The following is an 18,266-nucleotide window of genomic DNA, read 5'->3' on the forward strand; positions in this document are numbered from 1 at the left end:
GCACATGAACAGACGCAGAAGCACAACACTTCAAAAACAACTCCAACAACAACAACGATTATGAAACTTCAGAAGAAGAAAGAGCAGAAGGGGGACAGGGAGACAACGACTAAGAAGAACAGAAGAAGGCAGACGCAGAAGAACCAGAAAGAAAGTCCAACTCTGCAAAACGAATCATTACGTACCCTTTTTCGTTGTTGTTTTTTGTTTTTGTTTGAATAGCTATTACTTCTCAGTATCGAGTACATTTGTTGCGTGGGTTTATCCTAGGTTTAAGATAGCAGCGGTTGGCACGCTTTTTGCAGTTGCAGGAAAAGAGTAAATCTGTTCTCTAGTGTGAAAACAGAGACTGATCAATTCTAATGTGCAGATAAAAAAACGATTAGGAATATACATACATGTACATATATGTGTATGTATGAATGGTACCCATAGATTATACTCATACTGCATATTGCATTGAAAAAATTAGCATACCTCCTGCCAATTTAAGAGTAGTAATGCAAACCGGCTTGCCAGCTTTGAGGAGCACTTGCCAGTCAGCCAGAAATCTGGTGGGGCACAGAGCGACAGACAGAGAGAGAGAGTATTTGAGGAGGATTTGCCGCTTGCTCAGAATGTTACGCTCAACTAAGTACAGGGGCAACCACCACCACAAAAACACACCTGGGGGAAACGGTCAACAGAAATGGAATTCCCGCCTGGCTGCCACTTCGATCCATTGTGGTGGATGGTGATCTATAGACTGAATGCCAACTACATACAACTATATGTACATATAATGGAACCTTATCACAGTGCCGCCTTGCTGCCTTGCTGCCATGGAGTAAACAGTTCATGCATGAATTATAAAAGGGTTTGCAGTACGTGTTTTCGTACAAATAACCATATACTGCATATACTGCTCGTAGGCCCAGCTCTGCATTTGTAATCATTTGTACGAGGGAAGGCAGGTTATGCCACAAGAACTGGTTCATGTGTTAACGACTCCACGACTCCACGGAGTGGGGCAACTGAAAAACTACGCATACTGATTATTTGGAAACTTTAATGGACCCATGTGCATATGTATGTACATATGTATGTATGTTGTTCTTTTCGGTAGTTGGTCAGTAAGTAAATGGGGTTGAACCAGTTTAAATGTGAAATTTTGTAATGTGAGAAATCTTAAATAAAATATTTTGGGACTACCTCTAATGATGCTTTCTGCATGGAGAAGCAGTTCTTGTAGTAACATTAGAATTGCGAATTTTGCAATTTACAAAATATTGCTGACTGTGTTCAGTTATAGTCAAATGTGTCGTTTGAATTATCCAGACTTCAGTGGAAGATCAAAATAAGAGAGGGATTCAAAATGAATTATACGCGGAATCCATACAAAAGAGGAAGGAAATAAATATTCTTTAAAAGATAGAATTGCACTTGGAGTGTATGGAGTGATCCTCTTTTACAGTCTATTTAGCTTATGCAAAAAACTATTCCAAACATCGACTACGACTATATGCTATATCTTTATCTGTGGGGATATATACGTATGTATGATGTATATTTGTACTTGTGTATGTATGTATCTAACATAGTCCCAAAGCATCGCATCGGCATCGAATAGGGGGAAATGAAATGTCTGTGTGATCTGTGGGAAATTGGTATTTGGTTCACACACAAGTGGAAGAAAAACGGGAACATCACATGCCACAGAGTCGGCAGCGGCGCTGCAATGTGCGTTTGCTGCTGCACCATGCACCAACAGTTAGCTTCCTCTCCTCTCAAACCCTCTCTGTTCCTGCCCTGCCCTGCCCTGACCACCATGTGCGTCTCTGTCTGCAAGTTGCCCAAAAAAAAAAAAATTGGAAAATGCTCCTCCAACTATAGTCCGTAAAAATACTGCCTGCTTGCTCGTCGTTGGAGCTATTTTCGTCTAAATTTTCCGTACATTTGACGCTCTCATTCATGCATGCCTCCTCCTCCTCTCCTCCACGCTCTTTCCTTTTCTTAGCTTTGTTTTTAAAAAGTATTTATTTATTTATTTGTTGCTCTTGCTGTATACTCATACACATCTGCATATGCATACACACATACATACGTTCATATATAGTATAGAGAGAAAATAAAAATATAAATATATGTACAACGGTTTATATATAGCTCCCGATGGTGCCGTCGCCGTCGCCGTCGCCGCCGCTGCTGTGCCTACTCCTTTCGTTCAGGTGCATTTTGAGGTGTCGTGACAGAAATTCCTCTTTTTCGTTGCTGCGACGGACGGACGGACGGACGGACGCAGCAGCAAATTATGCGCACTAAAAATAATTGACTCGAACAGCTGCTCTACGTCTCTCCCTCTCTCTCTCTCATTCTTTATTTCTTTTTCTCTACTAATCTGCTGTCATCTGTCTCTCTCAGTGTCCAGAGTGTATTAAGGGACGGGGTAAGGGGGCAATATCGGTATACAACTCGCTGAGAGTCACACCCCCTTCTCCCCTTCTAACAGCATCCAAACGGTAAGTTCCGTTTCAACAGTTTACTAAACTTTGATCAGGGGAATGCCATTGCCTCACCTTCTAGGGAAATACACCTTGCCTTGCCATGCCTTGCCAGGCCCCGCTCTCTCAATTAGAACTTACGCTGTGATTTTTTTTGCTGCTTGCTTGCGGTTCTTTTGCTACCGCTCCCACTCTAACTGCTGATGCTGCTGGCTGCTTCTCCTTGCGGTTCTATGGTACCGTCCCCGCTGCTGATGGTGATGATTCTGCTGATGCGATGCTGCTGCTGTTAGACCAGATATGGATTCGACCGACACTCGCGCGTTGCTCGCTCTCCCGCTCTCTCGCCACAGCACAGGAAAATAACAATATTTAACAAAACTGCACAAGAAAAAAATAAAGAGCGAAGAAGCCAGAAACTTGTCTTCTTTTGTTATTCTCCTGCTTCTTTTTCTTTTTTACTTTGATTTTTTATTTCTTTTTTATTCTAAACTTTTTTGTTTGCGAGAAATTCTTTCTTTCTTTCTTGGCACTTTTTGCTTTCTTTCTTCGCCTGCCTGCCTGCCTGCTGCTGCTGGTGCTGCCTGCTTTCTCTGCTTGTCGTCGGATCAAGTAGTTCTTCGCACAAGTGATCGATGCCGCCTCTGAGTGTGTACTGACGCCGTTGCTGTCGCTGTCGATTCGGATACGGAGAGATGCCACTGCCACTGCCGATGGCGATGCTTGCTGCTCTGACCAGCCAGGCGGTGCCCCTCATATCACGCATTCGGCGGCGCACACGGCACACACAACCGCAGGCAGCAACAGAAGTAGAGAGAGCGACAGAGAGCAGTGGAGAGAGTGGTGCACAGAAAGCAAGCGAGAGAAGGAGAGAGAGAGAGAGAGTACCAGTACCAGTGACAGTGCCAGTGCCAGTGCGATCACTCAATCGGTGAACCGTTAGTCGGGCACGTGCTTGGCTCTGGGACTCTGTTAATATTATTATTATTTTTGTACTTAAACCAAATACTGATCTTTTGTGCCGGGCAGCAGGATTAAGTATGTGGAAAATCCACATATATCCGCAACTTTAGATTTTAATTTGAGAGGTAAAGTTTACAGAATGAATGATCCTTTTTTTCTTCCGAATGATATAATGATTTAATCCCATCCTGGCGGTCTCCTAATCTAATGTAGAATAATTATAATTCACGCCTTATAGTGCATATTCCACGTTTTGGAAGCGTATACCAAGAGAGGAACCAGAGGAACGCACTGAACCGTTATTCGGACACGTGCCTGACCCACATTTGAGGTTAGGTTGGAAATTTTCAATAGTTGAAGCATGAGATGATGGAGATGAGGCAGATGGAGAGATACTCGTACCAAAAAGTGAGAAAAGCAACACTTGTTCCACTCTCTAACTCATTCAAGCGATTAATTGGTCACTCGCTTAGGAACAACTGAGACAAATTTGTTGTTTCGTTTGGGATTTATTAAAAGGAAAGTACAAATCGACACCTCATCACTTTCTTGTGAAAGGCATTAAATGGAGAAAACATATACATACATAATGCATATTTCCTTTTTAGATTCCCGATATTTGTGTACGGCTACTCACCCCTTGGCTATTCAGACGCTGACCCGTGGCCGTTGCTGGTAGCATGCTCTCCACGCCCTGCATTATCACACTTGCCCCAAGGAATTTGTTGAGCAGAGCACGTGCCTCACGATCTTCGTTTGTGTCGCCAGGCTCCGCCACTAAAAAGGAGATGGTTTCATTAAATGAAGAGGGAAATTTCACTTGGCCTCGGGCCTCACCATTATCGGCATTTCGCATGCGCTCCAGGACATCATCCACGCTGGTCACCTGCCGCTGATCCGCGCTGCTGTTGAGGAAGGAGCGCGTGTTGCTGGATCGGGTGGTGGTTGTGCTGCTTGAGCCCTGGCGCATCTGTGGTGCCTCGATGACGCTGCACACCTCATTGGATTCGCTGTCCTCGGTCTCCTCTTCCTCTTCCTCCTCCGCATCGGCATGCTCGGTGCGGCTGCTGATCAGCGACTGCGAGGTGCTGGAGTGGGTCGACGAGGAGGACTCCTTCCGTATGAACTTCTCGCTGAGCTCCTTCACCGAACCCCGGCGGACATATCTGGCATCTATCTCTGCCTGCGGCTGACCATCGGACTCGGACTCGATTTTTTTGAACTCTCTGACCAGCTTGGTATTCAACTCTGGCTGGTAGTCGTCGTCCAGCAGCAGCTGCTTCTGAATGGAGGCCAGCTCATCTGCATTGCTCGAGTAGATCAGCTCCTTGCGCTCGTGACGGGGCGGGGACTTGTTGTCCGAGTAGAACTGCTCCTCGATCACATAGCCTGTGACTTCTAGGAAACGGAATCGGATTAGAGATAAGAGACTATTGGATGAACGACGGACTGGTTTGGGTTTAATCTCTCACCTTGCTTGGTCTCACACGGTGCCGGCTGGCTTTTCTTCTTGAGGGCTCTTATCCCAAAGAGAGGCAGTCCATTCTCGTCCGTGGGTCCCACTCCGTAGCTGGATGTGATGGAGTCCTCCTCGCGCTGCTTGCCTGCCTTGGTGCTAGATTTGGCGGTGGAACTGGAGCTAGTGCTGGTGCTGGTGCTCTGCAGGGTTCGTGTCGTCTTCCCAGTGGTGCTGGTACTGCTAGTGGTACTCGTGGCAGATCCCTTCCGCGGACTGGATCCACCATTCGAGACGGGGCCGTGACTCTTCAGAACCTTAGTGCGATCTGCCCAGATGGGTCCTTGGTGTGATGGCTTGCTGGGTGGACCAGCACGTGCCCCAGTGGCACTGTTCGGATTCGGATTCCGAGTGGTGCTTGTGCTGCTGCTCACAGGCGATGGCTTGCCGGGCGGACTGCTGCGGCGGCGTAGGGCCGGACTGGCACTCCTCTCTCGTGGCTTCACCGGCGGCTTGCCCTGAGGTGTTGCTCCACCTGGGCCAGTGGTGCTGTCCACCTGCTCTCCTCGCTGTCTCCTGGTGGTGGTGGTGCTGCTGGTGGTGGTACGCCCTTCCTTGAGGCTGCTGCTAATGGTCTTGGACTCCGGACTGCGACTACGATCGCGAGGAGGAGTTGCATTCTGCTGCTGGGGCTGCTTCTTCGTTGGCTGCGCTGGCGCAGCACTGGGAGAGGTCTTCACCACCGTCGTAGTGGTAGTGGTGGTGGTGCTGCTGCTGCTGGCAGTCCCCGCATTGATCATATTCTTTCTTATGAGCCGCATCTGCGCGCGTATACGGCGACGCATCTCGTAGCTGCTCACAGTCTCCAGCAGCTGTTCGAGTATCTGCAGATCGAAGATCCCTTCAATCTCCTGATCAACCCTCAGTTTGATTTTCTCCTCCTTCTTGGGCACATCAAACTTCACCGCGGTATTCGGATTGCGTGGCTCCATTCCGGAATCGTCTTCCACTGAGGACTTGCGCGAATAGTTGTTCTTATTGATCTCCAGAGAGTCACGGCGTATGTGCTCCAGCGAGCTCTTGGTGTGATCCATGTACGAGGGACGACGCCCGCCAGGCTGTGGCTCAGTTGGGGCTGCCTGCCTGTGCTGCCTGTGCTGCCTGTGGTGTCTTCTCGAACACATTCCTGCGTGTGGCCAGAGTGCGTCCTACCCCGCCGCTGCCATTTGGGATTACTGGAAGGGAGTCAACGTGTACAGGGGGTTCGGGATCAACTGTTTCTATGATTTTGCTTGGGTGGTTAGTCGGGCTTGGGCTTGGACTTGGACTTGGAACAGTTAATGGACTTTTTTGCTTGGTGGTGCTGCTGTGCTGCCTTTGACTGTGACTGTGGCTGTGGCTGTGCTGGTGCTGTTGGTGGTGCTCTGTGGTGGCAGTCTTAACTACGCTGGCGCTGGTGCGTCTACTGGGTGACCGAGACGGAGAAGTTGAAGGCGAGGGCGAGGGCGAGGCAGAAGGCGAACGCGATTGAGGCTTGCGGCTGTTGGGTTTCTGGTGAGTTGGTGGTGGTGGTCCCACCACCTCCACCTCCACATCCATATCAACATCGCTGATCACCCACTGCTGCTGGCTGACATGCTCCATGTTTCGTTCAATGTTTCGCTTGGTGCCGCCGCTTCCAGCTGGTGTGGGTTTCGTTGGGGAACCTCCAGCTGTGCTGGGTTTCGTTGGGAAGCCACCAGTTGGTGTGAGCTTCGATGGGGCGGCAGACGCTGGCGTGGTTCCCTTGGTGGTGCTGTTCGGCTGCTGGGGTGACTTGGGCTTGGTGTTCGTGGTGCTGCCCGTTGTGGTCTGATTCCTGTAGGATCGACGCTCTTCGGTGATCAGGCTGGTGCTGGTGCTGCTGGGAGTACTTCTCGGTTTGGTGCCATTCAGTTTGGTCGTCGTCGTCGTCGTTGTGGATGGCTTGCGGGGTGCCGGTGCCTCTGTGGCCCGTGGCTGTCCAAACACCGATGGCCGGCTGAGGATGTCCTTTTGCCGCTTCAGTTCAATGGCCGTGGTGTGGCTCTTGGTCATGGGCAGTGGCTCCTCTTCCTCCTCTTCCGACTCCTCCTGGGGCTGCTTGGGCTCTTGGGCTGCTTCATCCTCTCGATCCGATGGCAGCTCCGGTTCCGACTCCTGCTCTAAGTCCGTCTCCTGCCGCGAGATGTGCCGCTCGATGCTGGCCACCAGGCGTGGCGACTTCTGTGGCGCCGTCGGGGCCAGCTTCTCGGCGGTGTCAATGAACTTGTGCACCTTCTGGGAGACGCTCAGGGTGCAGTCATCCTGACGCAGCTCCTCGTCGATCTCCTCGAAGCTGGGGCGCTCCAAATCTCTGCTGGGGGTGGGCGTGAGCGGCTGCCTGGTGATGTTCTCGGCTGTGCGCAGGAACTTGTCCACCTTCTGGTTGATGCTCAGCAGGCACTCGTCGTTCTCGGGTATCTTGGCATTCGCATCGAACTCCCGGCTGAAGGGGACGGAGCTGCGTGGCTGCTTCACCTGTTCGGCGGAGTGGGTGAACCGGGAGACCTTCTCGTGAACGCTGAGCAGGCACTCGTCGGAGTCCTGCGGCTGCAGGGGCTGCACGGGATGGGACTGGTCGGTGCTGGTACTCGTTGTGGGATAGTCCAGGCTCTGGGGCGCCTCCACCATGGGATTGTCGAGTATGTCGTCGTCCAGGCCATTGGAGCTGCGTAGTTCCGATATCTGACAGCCCACATAGGCATTGGCCGCTTCCTCGAAGATGGGGATGTTGGTCACCTGCGGCTTCTTGCGCGGCTCATCGTCCGGCTCCTGGACCACATCGGGATAGCGCGGCTTGCCCGTGTCCAGCGCGGCGGCATTCACCGGCGTGGGTACGATGCGATCCGGCGAGGGCTCTCGGGAGCTCTTTGCCTGCTGGATGTCGATGATCATATCCTCGCTGTTGGTCACCAGCTGTTCGCTCAGATTGATGGTCTTGGTGGTGAAGCACTTGCTGGGTCGGCCACCCCGTTCCACGGGCCGTAGGCTGCTCATCTCGGGCTGATGCTGATGCTGCTGCTTGGGCTGCTGCTTGGGCTGCTGCGTGGGTGGGTTCTTCTGCCCGTTGACCACCTTAATGATGTTCTCGCTGGTGGAGCGCATCACCTTGTCGGCCTTGTCCCGTCGCGTCACCCTCGGCACGGGTGCCGATTCCTTGCGCTCGGTCACTGGCAACTTCCGTGCGGCGGCAGGACTCAAGGCGGCTATCAACTGGGGTCTACGCTGGCTCCGCGGCGACTTGGGGGCCGTGTGATCGATGATGATCTCCGTGTGCACCGAAATGTTGCTCGACCGACGACGCTCTGTGGTGGGTCCACCCCGCGATGGACTCACATCTGGGGAGGTGGTTGTATCCCCATCCACATTATCTGCTTTGCTTGGTGTCTGGTTCTGGGGTTGGGCTTGGGCTTGGGCTTGAGGCTTCTGCTTACGCGGCGAAGAGCGCAAGCGATCCTTGATGGAAGGAGAGGTCCTGCCATCGCTAGGCTTTCGTCCCGTTTTCGTTTTGGTGGTAGTGTTCGTGGTGGTGGTGGTGGTGCGTGTCTCCTCCACCACACTATCCCGCTTGGGGGCAGGGGCAGGGGCAGGGGCAGGGACGGTGGGTTCTGGCTTTCGACCCGTCAGAGACTCCTTTCTGGGACTCTTTGGGGCGATTTGGGCCTTTGGGATCGGAGTTGCCTGTTTGGCAGGGCTTGTGCGTGAATTGCGACGTTCGGTTTCGGTTTCGGTTTGGGCTTCGGTTTTCCTGCTCGTCGTCACACTTGGACGTTTCTTGGGCAGTTCCTCCTGGGCTTCCTCTTTCTTGGGGGCAGATTTCTTGGTTGTGGGGCCTTCCGGTTGTGATTTCTTCTTGGTCTTGCCCTGACAATCGATGACCTTCTCGGTGATGAAGCTCGTCGGCTCTAGCTCCGGCTCGGGCTCGAAAATGGGCTTGGAAGCTGGCAAAGGTGACGGCGACTTGGTGGAAGATTTCCGTGGCGTCTGGGGCAAAGGCGATGGAGATTTCGAGGGCTGCCTGGTGATGAAAATCGTCGTCTTCTCATTCACATTGATGGTCTCGGCATCCTCTTTGGGATTCCTGGGCAGATCCTCCTCCTCCTGCGGCACATCCACAAAGAGCTCACTGAAGTCTGGCTGCGGTTGCTCGACCTTGATTTTTGGCTGGGTGCGCACCACAAAGGTCTCGGTTACACGACGCGACGGCTGATCATCATCTTCATCGTCATCGTCATCAAGGCAGTCTTCGATCCTTACCTCAATGGTCTCTTTCCTCTGTTTTGCGGTGCTTTGCCGAACCTCCTGCTCATCCCCCTCCTCTGCATCCTGATTCTGATTCTGATCTTCATCATCATCTGCATCATCATCATCATCATCATCATCATCATTGGGTCGCGTTATGTAGCTTCCCTGGGTATCGCCATCCTCCTCCATGCCCAGGATCTTGCGACAACGATCCTCAAAAGTCTCGCGGCGACTCAAACCCTTTTTGCGATAAGTGGGTGCCCCCTCCTGCACTGGCTCTGTCTCGGAGTCCGCTCCTTTGGAGAATAACCCACCATCGGGACTTTCAATGGCTTCATCGGTTTGGGTTTGGGTTTGGGTTTGCGGTTGGGGTTTGGTTTGGGGTTCCTGTTGCGGTTGGGGTTCCTTTTCGTTTTGGGGCTGGCCCTGGCGTTCGTTCGATAGAAATTCATCGTTCAGATTCTTCTTCGTTGTTCGTGTCTGATGTGCGGTTTTGGTGGTGCTGCGGAAGAGTTCCTCCTCTCTTTGCTGCTGGACTGACGGTTCAATTGGTCCAGACCTGGGGCTCTCCTTTTCGGGGCTCTGTCCTGGTGATCCTCTGGAGAAGCCGGGTTCTTTCTCTGGACTCTGAGCCGGCTCTAAGGGAGTCTGGGCCTTGGGCAGGTTCGTCCTATCGGCTGCTGCTTTCTGGGGGCTGCTCTCTTCGGGCAGCTGGTATGATCTTTTGGGCAAACCAGGCGCAGGCGCTTTCTCTGGACTCTGAGCCCTTTCCGGCTCCGATTTCTCAGGGCTTTTGGGACGCCCCACGAGCGGGGCCGTCTTGAGGGGAGATCTGCCGGGCAGCTGCCTCTCGGGACTGGCCTGTCGTGGCGCTGCCGTATGTTTCTGGGGGCTCTCCTTGGCCGGCAGCTGCTTCTCGGCGCTTGGACGACGAGCTCCTGGCAGAGATTGTGGCTGTTTTTCGGGGCTCTGAGCCCTGGATCGGGTAACTCCCGGCTCGGGGCTGCCCTGCTTGGACTTGGGCCTGGGCCGTGACTGAAACGAAGTCTCATCGATGAGGATCTGCTCCTCAATGAGCAGGACATCCTCCTCGGGCTGGGAGACGCGCCTGCCCTCGAACGTGGTTTCCCTGAAGACGGGGCGACGTTCGACGCTCGGAGACTTGGAACTGCCCCTGGAACTGACAGGGGGAAGCCCCTTGGATTTGGATTTGGGTTCGTGTTCCTGATCGGGTTCGCTCAGATCCTCGTCGTTGTAGTTGTGAGTCGGCTGGCTGCGCATCTTGGGTGCCTTCTGCTTGGTGGCTGCGGGGAGTAGACATCAACGGGAGCAGGTCATCAGCGGTTTACGAGGGTGGATGGGTCGGGGCCATAGATCGTAGCAATACTACTACTGTGGTGCTTGCGTTGGGTTTTTCGTGTATTTGTTGTAGCTCTTTCCCAGTTAATGGATTAGTTACGACTACGGGTTGCGTTTTGCGTTTTGCGGTTTGGTGGCTGCTGCTACGGGTTAGGATGCACTCTACGGGCACTACGGGGGGTTAGGCGGCAGGCAAAAAACAGGCAAAGATTCTTGTATAGACAAAGACAGGCAAAGACCCTTTTCGGCCCATTAGTGGAAGAAGAGTTAGAGAAGAGAAGAGAGTTTTGCACTACAGTCGGTTTCTGGTTGGTTGTTGTTAATCGTCCTTCAGCAGAGACGCCGCTCTTAATGGCTTGCTTGTGTGTGTGTGTGTGTGTGTGTGTGTGTGTGTGTGTGTGTGTGTGTGTGTGTGTGTGGTGTGTGTGTGTGGTGCACGTGGGGGTGGTGATTGTGGGTCAAGACATTGAACATTTCAAACATTTGCATTTGTTTTTTCGGTATTATATTTATTTGCAAAAACAGTTTCGAAAGAAAACAAAAGGAAAATAAAGAGCATAGAGCATAGATACAGGGGCCTGTTGTTGTTGTTGTTGTTCAATATCTTTAACGCTTTTTATTCGGGAGATGCCTTACCAACGCTCTCTGAGGGACGGGCCACTGATTCCCCCTCGTTGAGGGTCTCGGGTCCCAGCTGATAGTATTGACGCTTCACACAGGGCGGCTCTGCCACCGCCACCACCCCAGCTACGGTCTCATGCGCTTCGTTGGCGCTCACCTTTACCTTTCGGATGGGCTCTTGCTCTTGCTCTTGGCTGTCGTGGCTTAAGGTGGCTCCTGCTTGAGTGGTGGTGGCTGTAGAGGTGGTTGCTGTAGTGCTGCCTGTGCCTGTGCCTGGAGCTGTGGCTGTGGCTGTGCTGTTGTCTTTGTTGTTGGTGGTTAGTGGTGTAGTTGTTGTTGTTGTTGTTGTTGGTTCGTTGTTGTTAATAGTAGGAGGAGTAGTTGGAGTTGGAGTTGGAGTTGATGGCAGAGAGAATATGTCGCCAGGCTTAGTGGTAGTATACGTATACTGTGATAGCTTGTTATCTGAAGGATAGTACATTCATATACATAGTTTTCCGATATTCATATATATATATATTATATAGGTATAGATTCATCTTGATTACTTTTTATATATTTTTTTTATATTTTTTTTTCTTGAGATTTTTATTTGATTTTATTTTTTTGTGTGTTTATTTCGTACCTGGAACTGGAGTGGGACTGGCTGGAGCTGCTGCTGTTGTCGGAGAGGAGGGACCACTGCCACCACCAACTGTCCTGGTGGTGCTGGTTGTCGTGGTCGTTACAGTGGTCGTTGCCGCCTTTGGAGTCGGCGACTTGGGTTCGGTGCTGATCGTCTTGGTCGTCACCTGCTGGTGTGTGTGCTGCTTTACCGCCTGGCGGTTTACCCACACTCCTGGGGGTGGTTGGTGCTGATCCACCCGCTGCCTGCCTGGTCACCGTTGTGGTGCTGATGCGACTCGACTCCGAGGGCGCCTGGCTGTCGTGCGAGCCCTCGCGTCCCTCCCGGCGGTAGGTGCGGCTCGAGGAGATGCTCGACCGTGGCGTCTGATGGTGGTGCGAGCCCACCGAAGTGGTGCTGTCCGCCGGCGAACTGCTGCGCAGCGAGGCCGCAAAGGCCCGATGGGCGGCGTCCACCTCGCGCTCCTTCTGCACCTGGCGACGCGTCACGGTCGTCGTTGTGGTCGAGGTGTCCGAGCTGTTCGGAGTGCTTCCAGTTCCGGGCCTAGTGCCAGGACGTGCGCCCGCGGCGGGGCGAGGCGAGGGACGTGTGGGAGATCGGGACGCGGGGAAGCCCTGGCCGCTCGTCGGGGCACGGCGTGGACTGGCCGGCTGGCCACCAGATTGGGGCGAGTGCGAGTGGGTGGTAATGGAGTGGGTGTGCGTTTGGCTGTGGGGGGCCCTTGGATAGTCCTGATCCACCTGCGTCTCGATAATGCGCTCCGTCTCCGTCTGCGACTTGTGGCTGGCACTCTGGTTGCGGCTCACCGACTTGGACGTGACAATCACCTCGCCATCCGGCTGATCCGGTCGTGAGCGCACCGAGGGGAAGCCATGGGTGCTGTAGTCGTCCACAGGTTGGCGCCTGGGACTCGCCGGCTGCTCCCAGCTGGGAGTAGGGGCTGCAATCTGGGGCTGGGTCTGGGATTGGGACTGGGGCTGGTGCTGATTCTGGGGACGATAATGGGGCTGATGCTGATCCTCGCCCACAATCTCCGTTTCGATGGTGCGCTGGGAGCTGGAGCTCTGCTTGACATTGCGACTCTTCTCCGACTTGACCACCACCACCTCCTCCTCCGTCTCGTTGGTGGGCCTCTGGCTGGAGAACTCCTGCGTGGGCTTGTTGGGCCGCACCGATGGGAAGCCGTGAGTGGAGAAGTCACGGCCTGGCGAAGCCTGCTGGCGCGGAGACTGCGCAGAGGGACGGACTGCGGGAGAGGCGGTGATGGGTTTTCCGCGATCGTCAAACTCCTCGACCGTCTCCGAGGTGGTCTCCGTGGAGAAGCGGCGACTCGATTTCTTCACCGAGGAGAAGCTCTGCGACTGGGTCACCTGCTCCAGTTCCCCCGGTTGCTGTTGTGGCCCAGGACGACGTCCCAGTGGCTCAGCATTGTCCACCACATCCCGAGGCTGGCTCTGGCTCTGGTTCTGTGTCTGGTTTTGATTCTGATTACGGATATGGCTGTCATGCACATCCTGGGTACGTCGCTGGCTCTGGGTCTGAGTCTGAGTCTGGCTCTGGGTCTGGGTCTGTGGATTCACCTGCTCGGTCTCGTAGCGCTTGTTCTTGACAATGGTGCCATCGGGCAGGCGCTTCACCGTGGTGATCATCTTCACATTGGGCTTGGGATACTCCACCGTGTTGGAGATGATCTCGCCGGGCTGCGACATCAAGTGCTGGACTTGGCGCTGGTACTCGGGCGAGGCCTTGTCCATGTCCACGTACCGCTTGTTCTCCTCGTAGTGCTGCTGGGTCTGCACGTTCCGGGTGCTGTTGCTCTGCTCGCGACTCTCCGAGAAGCGCTCCTCCTGCTGGCGCTGCTGCTGCTGCTGCAGTTGCTCCTGGAGGATGCGTTGCTCCAGGTTGCGCTGCTCTTGGACGCGCTTCTCCTGGATGCGACATTGCTCTTCCCACTCCCGCTGCTGCTGCTGTTGCTGCTGCTGCTGTTGCTGTTGCTGCTGCTGGTACACCTTTTCCTGGTCATCCATGAGGTAGCGCGCTGGCTGGGCGGGCTCATCACCGTACTCCAACTTCGAGGAGGAGGACACCACCTTCTTGGTGGACGAGGACGAGGTGGAGGTGGAGCTCACCTTCATCTCGGTGCGTCCGCTGTTCTCGTCGCCGAACACCACCTTCTCCTGCAGCTGGGTGTTGGTGCTCTCCGAGGCCTTCTTCACGTAGTTCTGGTCATCCCCCTGGTGCGAGGCACTCGACCGCTGTTCGTTCCTTCCCTTGAACTCGGCCAGGCCGCCACCATTGAGCTTCTCAATGCCTGGAGCACAGCATACAGACGGGACATGGCAGGACAAAGACATACAAACAGAGAAAGAGAGAGAGAGAGAGGGGGAGAGAGAGAGAGATGGAACAGAGTTAGACACACACATAAATACCGACAAGGGACTGTGACTGGGACTGGGTTAGGTTTAAACTTTGAAGTTCAGACAGAGAGAACAGAGAACAGAACAGGGTGGGAGGTTGGGGTGTTCGGGGGACTTACCATCTGTCTTGGCCAGAGTCTCCGTGCGGAAGGCCCTGCCATCGGGGCTGACCTCCGAGGAGGTCTGCACATCCCATCCCGTGCTGCTCGGCTGCGTGAGGGTCATCGAATGGAACTTGAGCTCGTGGGTGGGACTCATCGAGTCGCGCACCTCCTTGGACTTGAGGCTCTGGAAGTTCTGGTCCAGCAGCGCGTCCCCGTGGCTCGTGGCCAGGGGATCCTTGGCCCCGAATCCAGTCAACGAGGACGTGCCATTACCATTATCATTTCCCTGTGGCTCCGCCATTGGGTCCGCTTCGTGCCTGTACAGATTGCAGAGACGCGACTCTCGCAGCTTGTAGAGATGCGATCGGATCTGCTTTTTGCGTTCGCTGTCCTCGGACTGCTGCCACTGCAAAAGGGGGAAACGCATGCAAGAAAAGAGTAAGTAAACCAAACAGATCTCACAATCGATAGTCAGTAGTCAGTCAGTCAGTCAGTCAGCCCCTGTCCTTGAGCCAATTAGACCCCCAGCGCTCAAGTTGGAATCGAGTGGAGTGTACAGATGATGTGAAGTGGAATCGCATCGAGTCGATTGGAGTGGAGTGGAGTGTAGTGCAAAGCCCACGCGTGCTCAAAGTCGCTCGCCATTTCAAGCTGCTAGCTCGCCTTTTATGGCGCTCCCCAGAGACAGTCACAGTGCTCCACCTCCCCCAATCGCCTCCCCTTACCAATTAGCCGGTCAGCCAACACACAGTCCAGCCAGAACTGAGTTGAGTCAGCGAACAGTGCCATATAGCCATATAGACATCGATTCAATACTGTTCCGTTGCGTGTTCGATTCTTAATACATGATAACGAAATTCCGCCCCCTATTTGTTTACGGATTCCATTTCAATTCTTTCACGAGAAGACATGCAATGTCCAAACATGGCGGAATCGATATTCTTTCTTTGGAATTTCTTTGAAAAATAACAACCCTGGCTCGAGTCGAGGCTTCGTCATTTGTTTTGTTTTTGGATTCAAGAAAGTGGCCGTTTTAAAAGATTTTAGATCTTGGAGGGCTAACGATCTTCCATCATCTCGAAGATTTCAAATGAATCTACAAGATACGAGCACTCGTAGATTTCATAAAGGATCATATTATACCCGTATTGTATTATATTTTGGGAATCGAAACCAGAGACTATGTACAAAGAAATATACCAAGAAATACGAGCCGGAACTCACTCAGTCTGCTAAATATTTTGATTATCAGTTTGCGTATCGTATCTGTATGAGTATCGGTGGATCGGTGGACTGTAGCTTGACTTTAGCTTATAAATAAATATAATTCTGAGCAACAAAACACCTCGAACGAACACTGACCGATAAGAAGTTGATCAGTGGATGGTTGGACACAACAAAGATCCCCATACGGACACTTGTATGGATGTATTTATGTGTGTGTACTCATAAATACATCATTACTATTTTTTTAAACAATAATCTAGAAAGGTGGAGGATGATAGGCGGCAGAGAAACAGCAAACAGCAAGCAGCAGGCAGAGATCATCAAATTTTGTTGGCAAACAAATTTACTGAAGTTGAAGCGAGCGATGGTGATATCACCACACACGATTCGTTCGGCGGAAAAACATGTCCAATGACATTAACATTTGTATTAACACAATAATGACACCGTTCTCGATCGTCAGTGCGATGGTGAGGCAGAGGCAGTGGCAGAGTGGCAGAGTGGCAGAGGTGGAGGGAGTGCCTAATTTCAGCCAGAACTTCCTGAGCTCGTTTCAAACTCTCATTATTCAAGTTGGGATGGGTTTCCGAAACATCGTGAAATTTTTAGTATTAAACTAGCAAAATTGCATTATGTATAAAGATTCGGATATGGTAATCATTTTTTCCAGATGGTAGCGTATCTGAGACTGGCATTGATCTATAGGGTATCATCTATGTCAAGTAATTTTCCCACAATACTCGTATTTTTTGTATTTATGGCTATTAGTGAAATCTGCCCAATAGCCGGGACATCATATCCGTACCATTGCAATGATTGATGGCCAATTGGTTTCTTTTTGGTTCAATCATTATCATTTGGCCACAAAAACCGTCAATTTGTATTTATTTTTTTTGTGTTCGCCACACAAAGCCCAAATGGCACAACAGATGGCGCTGGCTGGCTCCGCTTTCACTCATCTCTCTCCGCCAATAGATATGGCATTGACAAAGAGAGAAAGACAAATGCAATTCTGTGTTTATACATACACACGTACATATGTATATGTCTGCTCTTGTGCGTGTGCGTGTCTGCGAAAACTTTGCTGCAAGAACTGGTCGTCGTCAGAGAGCCGCCCAAGGTGTATTTATATTAGGGTGAGATGTAATGTATATTGAAAGCCGCTCCACCTGCCTGTGCGACTACTTAGTCGAGTAGCGTGAGAGCGTTGTCAGTAAATTTCTCACCTTATTCTAAATACACGTTGTAGCCTCAACAGCACTTCACGAATGACGTAATTTCTAAAAGCGCCCATGATAACCAGTTGAAGCCGACGGCGACGATGCCAACAGCAGCACAGCAGCAGCAGCAGCTCTTTCGCACCTCTGCAGTGGCAGCGCACGGCAACCTGTTGGCGTCGACGCCGGCGCTGCCGCTGACTGCAAGCCAAGCCGCCCTCCTCCACTAATGATGAGGAATGGATGGGATGGGATGGATCGCTGTCTCTCCGTCTCTCTCTGCTGCTGCTGCTGCGACAGATGATGATGACGTGACGTGCGAGATTTTGTTGATGTGCGAATGCTGATAAATTATTATTAAGTTTTTGTGTGTTTCTTTTTATTGTTGTTTTTGTTTCATTTCATTTGTGCCGTTGTGCCGTTGTGCCGTTCATTTAAAGGTTTTTTTTAATTTTTAATTTTATTTTTTTTGTATTTTCTGCTGTCGTGTCAGCTTTGGAGGTCAACGCTGCGCGTTGTTTCTTTTCCCCCCATTTTTTGGCAAGAAATCGTTTGCCATTGAAATTAAGATTTAATAAAACTTAATTGAAACAAGGAAGGAAAACAAGCTTGTTTCAGGGGATAGATTTATGTATGTACATACATATGTATGTATGTTGATATAATATAAAACTGCAGTTCGGAGGGCTGGAGAGCGCAGTATTCCAATTGGGTCATTCCATTTTGCAATACAGTGCGTAAAGCACACGATTAACTGTTCTTCCCCCACCTCTCAGGTGCATATCAATGGCGATAAGCCCCAAGAATTTCATATGGTAAGATAGCTGGCTATCAAAACAGGGGCGAACGTGAGCGAGGGAGAGTGGGAGAGATCAACAGGCGATAGTGAGAGAGCAAAACAACGGCACTAAAGCGCCACCTCTTGCTGTTGAAGTCTCTTGTTCCGTGGGCACCGCTTTGACATTGAAAAGTGATCAAGAAAGGAGGGAGAGAGCAGAGCTGAAGATAGAGGGTACACTGAGAAAAATGCATCCACATTTGGTATTCAAATATCAGCACCTAACTTTCTGATGTCAAATGAACCAAGAAGATCCGAAAGAAACGTTTTTTACATGCAATTTCGAACTTGTTTTTTGTACAGTGTAGCCAAGATAACGGGAGAGCGGTGGCGTACCGTAGAAAGTGATAGAAAGAGAGAGAGCGATCGAGAGCGGCGACTGCCATCGGCAATCAGTTCAATTTATGAAATTGTTTTGTACTTCGCACAACCCAACCCCCAATCTCTGACTTGGAGCGTCAGTGGTTATTTTTATACCAATTTCGTTTCAATTTTGATGCCTTTTAATATGCAAGCGACCTAATTGCCCCTGTCCGTCCGTCCGTCCGCCAATTGTGTCAGCAGCAGAGCAGCTTACGCTTACGCTGACGTGTACGCTAACGCCAACGCCAACGTCGACGTCGGCAATGCACAATAATTAAGAGGGGTACCAAA

At 51.7% G+C, this 18,266-nt stretch overlaps 1 protein-coding gene across 1 annotated transcript in view; it reads right to left on the bottom strand.

The window, feature by feature from the left end:
* Window positions 1-18,266, bottom strand: part of LOC111069924 (serine-rich adhesin for platelets) — a 40,071-nt gene that overhangs the window by 15,306 nt on the left and 6,499 nt on the right. Inside the window, 8 exon segments of the mRNA XM_041594437.1 lie at window positions 4,081-4,220; window positions 4,281-4,841; window positions 4,916-6,060; window positions 6,062-10,508; window positions 11,191-11,649; window positions 11,810-11,978; window positions 12,019-14,120; window positions 14,346-14,736. Coding sequence (XP_041450371.1) covers window positions 4,081-4,220; window positions 4,281-4,841; window positions 4,916-6,060; window positions 6,062-10,508; window positions 11,191-11,649; window positions 11,810-11,978; window positions 12,019-14,120; window positions 14,346-14,736 — 9,414 coding nt within the window.

Source organism: Drosophila obscura, unplaced genomic scaffold (assembly GCF_018151105.1).
Source record: "Drosophila obscura isolate BZ-5 IFL unplaced genomic scaffold, ASM1815110v1 contig_28, whole genome shotgun sequence".
Classification (NCBI taxonomy): Eukaryota; Metazoa; Arthropoda; class Insecta; order Diptera; family Drosophilidae; genus Drosophila; species Drosophila obscura.